At 40.4% G+C, this 7,038-nt stretch overlaps 1 protein-coding gene across 2 annotated transcripts; it reads left to right on the top strand.

Moving 5' to 3' along the window:
• The first annotated feature begins 85 nt into the window (after window positions 1–85).
• On the top strand, window positions 86–4,915 carry LOC102045663 (solute carrier family 25 member 51-like). Of its 2 annotated transcripts, none has more exons than XM_031065526.1 (2): window positions 86–292; window positions 2,295–4,915. In XM_031065526.1, the coding sequence occupies exon 2, from the start codon at window positions 2,334–2,336 to the stop codon at window positions 3,204–3,206; it is 873 nt and encodes a 290-aa protein (XP_030921386.1). In that variant the 5' UTR covers window positions 86–292; window positions 2,295–2,333; the 3' UTR covers window positions 3,207–4,915. The 2 variants fall into 2 exon arrangements, with proteins under 2 accessions (XP_030921386.1, XP_030921385.1); XM_031065525.1 differs by lacking the exon at window positions 86–292 and adding an exon at window positions 686–1,511.
• The last annotated feature ends 2,123 nt before the right edge of the window (window positions 4,916–7,038 follow it).

Here is a 7,038-nt window from a genome sequence, read left to right as displayed (position 1 = left end):
ACGGGTGTCGGGACCCCGAGGGCGGGGGGTGAGCAGGACTGCGGGTACTGGAGTCGTGGGGTCTGACAGGGAGGTGGGGGTCGTATCCTGTTCTAGACTTGCGGCGGCAAGGGGTGAACTCACAGCAGGAGCAGAGCTCGGCGGGGCGACTGCTGCGGGCATCCCCCTTGCAGCACTTGAGCCTGAGCTCACAGCGTGTGGCAGAGTCCCTCCTTAGAGCTCCGGTCAGCACTGCTCAGCAACGTTTCCGTGCTTGAGGGATGCCACGGCAAACTTCCTCAAAGAGCTCCAGGTAGTCACTACGTAGTAACGACTCCCCGTGCTCGAGGTTTGCCTCGGCAAAATTTAAGAGCTCCGGCTTTCATGCTGCACAGCAACGGTATGCCGTGCTCATGACACATTTAAGGTGGCTATAACTGGTCTTTAGTTACCGTGCATGGAGAAGTCTCCCACAGGTGGAAAAAGATGAACTGGCCCTTTAAACACGTTGGGCGCCAGGTCTGTAGTATTGACGGGGGCTTGCACGGTTGGGACGGACGGAGACGAGAGATCTCTGAAGCCAGGTTGTGGAACTTGCAGTTTATTGCAAAGGGCGTGGGTGCAGGGCCCTGCTGGGAGCTGCCAGCCGCAGCTCGGAGCAGGCCCAAGAGAAGAGAAGGGTAGAGAGGATGAGAGGGGAAAAGAGTAAAAGCATAAGAGAGTAAGGCAAGAGCTAAAAGCTAAGAGGCAAGAGTAACAGTATAGAAAGTAAGTGAGCAAAGTTCCTGTTACAATACAATAAATCATCTTCTGTGTTGAATATTCTGATTCTCACTAGCCAATCTAGTACAAGATACAAATCCTATAGCATTTCCATACAACCTATAAGAATCACTACATTACCATACTGTGCTACATTTTAAACCCTAAAAGCTACTCTTTGGACCCCTTCTGCCAAGCTGGCAGGGTCTGCTCAGACCCTTGGACCTGCCTGCTTGCAGAGGGTCTTGTTTCATCAAAAGAGGATTACCTTCAGCGGCCACATCATTGTTTTCCCGTTGTTCAGTAACTAATGGATCTCAAAGCTTGCTTTCATTTCAATCTTGCTTATAGTTTCCATATTCTCAAAATCTTTTGCCAGACAATCATATTTATAAGGCTTTCCTGTCTCATCTTCCCCAACACCCCCCCTCGCAATTTTCAATAGTTATCATAATAAAAACCTCTGAGTTAGCTAGAGATTTCGAGATCTCCCCAACGTAACAGGCGGATCCTCGGCTGGACTGGACCAAAGGACTTTGTCTCTACGTTTAGTAGCTATATCCCCCTCTCTCTCTCTCTCTCTCTCTCTCCTCTCTCTATCTTTTTCTCTCCCTTAATCCCTCTATCGCATTTGCTGTGGTCATTCAATAAAAGGTGCGTTTGTTTATGATTATTACTGCAAATCCCCTTGCCCTGTAGGTTTTTTGCACTCTGAGATCAATTAACGAACCATCATGAAACCCGTTCGTAAGGATGGATCGTGACACAGGGTAAAATACTTAACCTTTGTAAATGACTTCTATGGTGCTGTTCCTTGGAAAACATTGAAGAATGTAATATTATGCAAGTGGCAGATAATGTATCACCTATTAAGGACTAATTATCAGTTTTATTTAATGAAACTCTTTTCACTGTGTCCTTCAGGACCATAGCTCTAGCAGAGCTCAATGTATTATTTAGCATTTCTATATTATTTTACTACTCTATAGTAAACGAATGTTGATTATTAAATTCCTATTTAAATTATTCATTGCTGTCTGCCACAGGGAAATACAGGCAGGAATGATCAGAATTCGTAATGCTGAGCTGTGTGTAGTGTGTGTGTTTTCCAAAAGCTTGGTAACTTGTATTGTATCTTACTAGTGTTAGAATAGATCATTCAGTGTTTGAATTCCTTGGCATACTGTACTGGCAACTTAATGTGCAAACTTCCTATTTCTCCCTCACATTTTCAGTTGTAAGGTGGCACTGGAGGGGTTCATGTGTCTATTTGTTTTAATTTAGTTTGGTTCTAATCAACAAAACATAAAGGGAGGAAAAATATCTAGTTTTTCAGGCCCTTGGATGTAGTGTAGAAAATTGTGCATTTTGCATCATCTATCAGTTGATAACAGTTTGTCACACTGTTCCACTGAATTTGATGAATTTTCTTCAGGACGTAAAATGCTGCACAGTGTGATGTTGAACAGTGTGCACATGATGTGTGTGTGTAAACTAAAAAAAACTGTCACATGCCATTTTGTTCACATACTTTTTTTCTTTTTTTGACATAGGAAAAGAAATCTAAGATATATATTGAGGGGGAAAAAAAGATGGATTCACAAGATTGTGTCCCAACAAATTCAAAGCAAGATATGAGCCATCACATAAAGGGTAACGCTGGTAAACATTATCTTTGTGGCTATTGTGCAGCCTTCACCAATATAGTAGTCACCTTTCCCATCCAGAAGGTCCTCTTTCGACAACAGTTGTATGGCTTGAAAACAAAGGATGCAGTACATCAGCTGCAGAAAGATGGAATTCGAAATCTCTATCGTGGAATCCTTCCTCCATTAATGCAAAAAACAACTACCCTGGCTCTAATGTTTGGCTTGTATGAAGATTTCTCCTCCTTGCTCCATAGTCACACAAGTGCACCTGAACTTCTAACTTGCAGCATGGCAGCAGTGCTTGCAGGGACCACAGAAGCCCTTCTTACACCTTTTGAACGAGTTCAGACTTTGCTTCAAGACTACAAACATCATGACAAATTTACAAACACTTACCAGGCTTTCAAGGTACTAAAAGTCTATGGGATTAGAGAATATTATCGGGGTTTGGTGCCTATTCTGCTCCGGAATGGAAGCAGTAATATCCTCTTCTTTGGCCTACGAGGACCTATCAAACATTGTCTGCCTGAAGCAACTTCTTATAGCACTCACTTGGTCAATGACTTTATCTGTGGCGGGCTGTTGGGTGCCTTACTGGGATCCTTATTTTTCCCAATGAATGTTGTAAAAACTCGCATGCAATCTCAAATTGGTGGCAAATTTCAGTCTTTTTCAAAAGTTTTTGTGACAATATGGCTAGAACGTGATAAAAAATTGATGCATCTTTTCAGAGGAGTCCATCTGAATTACCATCGTTCTGTCCTGTCCTGGGGCATAATCAATGCAACATACGAATTCTTGCTAAAGCTATTATGAGAAATGTTACCTTCCTTTGAAACACTTCTATTCACTTGGGTATTTGTACATTTTAGATCACTTTGTCTCTGGAAATAGGGTAATTTATGGAACTTTTTGTGAATAATATATGTGACGGTGGTCACAAAGGGTCTTGGGTGAAGGAAGAGACGAGATGGTTGACTCCATTATCAGAAGGCTTGATTTATTATTTTATGATATATACATGTGCTATAACTATACTAAAAAGAAATAGCAGGAGAGCTTTTCAGAAGCTGCTGCTAAGAATAGAGAAGAAAAAATGATAACAAGGCCGCTCTCTCTGACTCTGTCTGAGAGAGTTCCCTCCTCGCATTGGCCATCAACCATAAACATCCAAGCTGGGCCAATCCAGATGGACCTGTTGCATTCCACAGCAGCAGATAACCTATTGTTTACATCTTGTTGCTGAACTTCTCAGCTTCAGCCGGACAAATCCTGAGAGAGGATTTTTCATAAAAGAAATGTCTGTGACAAATATGGAGTACCATGAAAATGGGAGAGAATTCAAAGCAGCCATTACATTTCAGTAGGGAGATGGATGATATTGTTTGTAGCTGCTTAGTGTGGAAGGTAATTAGTCTTATGAACAACCTTGAGTATTTATGGGGTAAATAGCAATATATCTAAATCTTGATGCAATTTGATATACTTCTAAAGAAGTTAAAGTATTTATATATTGGTGGATAAATTTACCCATAGTGGAATATCTAGACAAATGCAAAGTAAAAAAATATCTGTATATTGGTCTAGTAGCTTATTCTATAATTTCCAATATTTCCCAATACTCACAATAATCAAATTTTATGCTGCACATTGTATAATTTGAAAATAAAGAATGAAAGCTAATTCTTTTGTTTGAAATACTACAGAGAGTTAAAAACTGAGCTTCCAAATGTCTTGGGGCTCTAAATTATCTTTGGAGTTTAAACAGAAGCTGCCAATTTTTGATTAGGACGACTTTCTTTCTGAACCTCAAGTTTTAAACTGAGCCTACACAAACTGTTTTGTCAACCATATTACCACTCAGCTTGAACATGAGCATTATCTCATTCATCAATAGCTACTGAATATTAAACTTCAGTGTAAAATGACCAAGTGCAAAGTGGGATTGTGCCTATGTATGAGTGTGCCTTGAAATGAAAAGGTGGAAGGAGCAAGACAGCAATTTTATCTCAAGCTTTAAAAGTGTTCCTTGTTGAAAAACCTATTTGCAAATTTAGTATACTCAAGTTTTCTGCTTTTGTATTGCTTTGTTTCTGTTGCAAACAAAAAACTGATCTCACTCAAATGTTCAAACAGTAATACATCTTCCTTTGATTAGCAAGCTACTTGATTTACAACTTTTTTTTTTCTTTTGCAAACTGTTTTTGTTTAATTTGTGCTGTGTCAGAATTTTATATCAGCACTGACAAAGTGAGATTTCTGGGTATAAGCATTTAAGGCCTTAAAGGGAAAGCAAGCATAACTACCAAACAGGTGACTGTCTTAATTCTTTCTTAGTTCTTTTTTCTTTATTTGGGGGTGTGTTATTCATGAAAAGTTTATGAAGCGTTCTTTGTTTTGGATTTGGGGACAGGAAAACTTTCAGAAACTATTTTTAATTGTTCTTTTCCTATTTTTTAGGCCCTGCATAACTATCACTGGTAATACAGTAAAACAATAAAAGGAGTTGTGTGGCTAATAACTTACACTTCAAGCATTTGTAATTTGGTTAATAGGTAACAATATGCAGTAAAGACAGGGGTGTGGTCAGCTGCTATGCATGAAGGTTACTTGCATGTTTCACTCACCAACAAAGAGAAAGGTGTAAAAGGGTATTAGCAAACATAAACATGACCCAAATTGAATTCTAGAGTGAGGAAGAAAACAGCCAAAGAAGCCGTCAACATGAACATCATATTCCTCCTGGCCATGGAGAGCAGTAAAAGAGCAAGCATAACACCAGGGAAATGAACAGAAACTAAGAAGGGTGGGGGTGGAGGTGTGTGGGGGTGTGTGTATTTCAATTTGAAATACATTATTTTTTCTTTTCATGTAACAATTAGATCCAGACTAATAATGATTAGACTCTCAAGTTTTCAGTTACACTAACAATAATTTTTTTGTTTTACTTATGCGTATCAATGCCTTAAAGAACCTAGAAATGAAGCAACACACTTTTGAGATAATATTAGTATAGAAGGTAATATAAAGGCTGGTCTTTATTGGAGGCCTCCAGGGGCAGATATGGAAAATGTCCACAAAATGCCCACCCCCACACAGGGTGAATACAGTTTTATAACTTTAGCAAATTAGCATAATTGACAAAAATCACCAATTAGAGACATAAGTGGTTAGGCAATTTCCCTCCAGTTCAAGTCTCTCCTAAATCGTCCCCACTCAGATGGGAAATAAACTTTGTTTATGAAGATATGTCTCGAAGAGCTGGTCTCAACCTTGGTTTCTTGTATCAGGCACAGGGCCTGCAATGCCTCCATGGTATTCAGCAGCCTAAGATATGAAATGCCTGGTCATGATGACTGGACCTAAGAAGCCCCTCTTCCGCCTTCGGACCCTTGTTATCTCTCTGTAAGACTATAGGTCACTTTCCCCTCGACCCCTACTATTGGACAATTTCTAAAACTCCTGTACCCTATATAGAGAGCTACTTTTTCCCAGCTTGGTAGAAGAGCTGTCCCTGAGAACCTTCGCAGAAGACTCCAATAAAGACATCTCTGTGGAACCTCACATAGCCTTCTCCTCTCTCTCCCTGGGTCTGCCAAAGGCACTTAGCAAGCTAAAGAGCTGAAATCACAAATGAGCTGATAATCACTGAAGAGCTAATCTCACTTAAGAGCTAAGCTTGCTAACGTAGCCTGCGGCTGGGAGCTGCCTGGGAGCCCAGGCAGGCTGTGCTGAACAGGACTGCGCTATTCAGACCTGTGACAGACAGCCGGGGATATCCCAAAACCTGGCCGAGGCGTGCATTAGTTCCCAGGAAGAACCAAGATAGGATTGAGGCCTATGTGATTTGTCTTTCTGCCTATCAGGGTTGGAAAAAGTACTGGGGCTAGCTAGTAACTATATAACTACACAACAGTAGAGCTAGAATATATGTGTAAAGAATATAGAGAATATATAAGCAAAAATCATTCTGGCAGCATCCCCCCCTTTAGTCTTGTCTAGTCTCTACTCTTTACATTGAACCACAGCATCGCATCATACAGCCAGCTATTATGCAAAGACTAACTACAGATATAAGTAGCATGAACTGTTCCGTTTACCCAGACCCAGTTCATGAAGTGAGTGTATGGAAGGTATATTCAAAGTTCAATGAGCCTTTTGAAAGTTACCTGATGTAAAATTTGAGTTTGCTTCCAAACTTCAACCAAATCCTTATTAATTCTTTCACTCTGATCTGCATAAGAACAACTAGTGTTAATGATTGTGCAGAATGTGTGTACCACATAAATCATGGATTTCTTCTTGTAAGGCCAAAATTGCATCTGAAATTTGCTTTTCGATATGTTCAATAATCCTCAATATGATCAAATATTATTATGTCTGGAATTACAGCCCCAAGGGCACAGGCCCAATCTTTATCTAGGGGAAAAAATTGCCAGGCCTCATGTTCACATATCCAATACCACCTTGACATGCCATTCTTATGAAGAGCTTTTGGATGCATTTTGGACTAAAGCCACATGCAAATTTTGTGGCCTGTCTTGGTTTGGAAAGACAGGAGTCTGCTAAGGAAGGCAGGAGCCTCCCCTGAAATGGAGAATGTAAACCCTCCCCACCCCTCCAAATTGCTATAATTTTAAATTAAGGG

The sequence above is a fragment of the Geospiza fortis genome, unplaced genomic scaffold (genome assembly GCF_000277835.1).
Source record: "Geospiza fortis unplaced genomic scaffold, GeoFor_1.0 scaffold1292, whole genome shotgun sequence".
In the NCBI taxonomy this organism is placed as follows: domain Eukaryota; kingdom Metazoa; phylum Chordata; class Aves; order Passeriformes; family Thraupidae; genus Geospiza; species Geospiza fortis.
The sequence above is the reverse complement of the archived record's forward strand: the minus strand, read 5'-3'. Positions and strand labels throughout refer to the sequence as shown.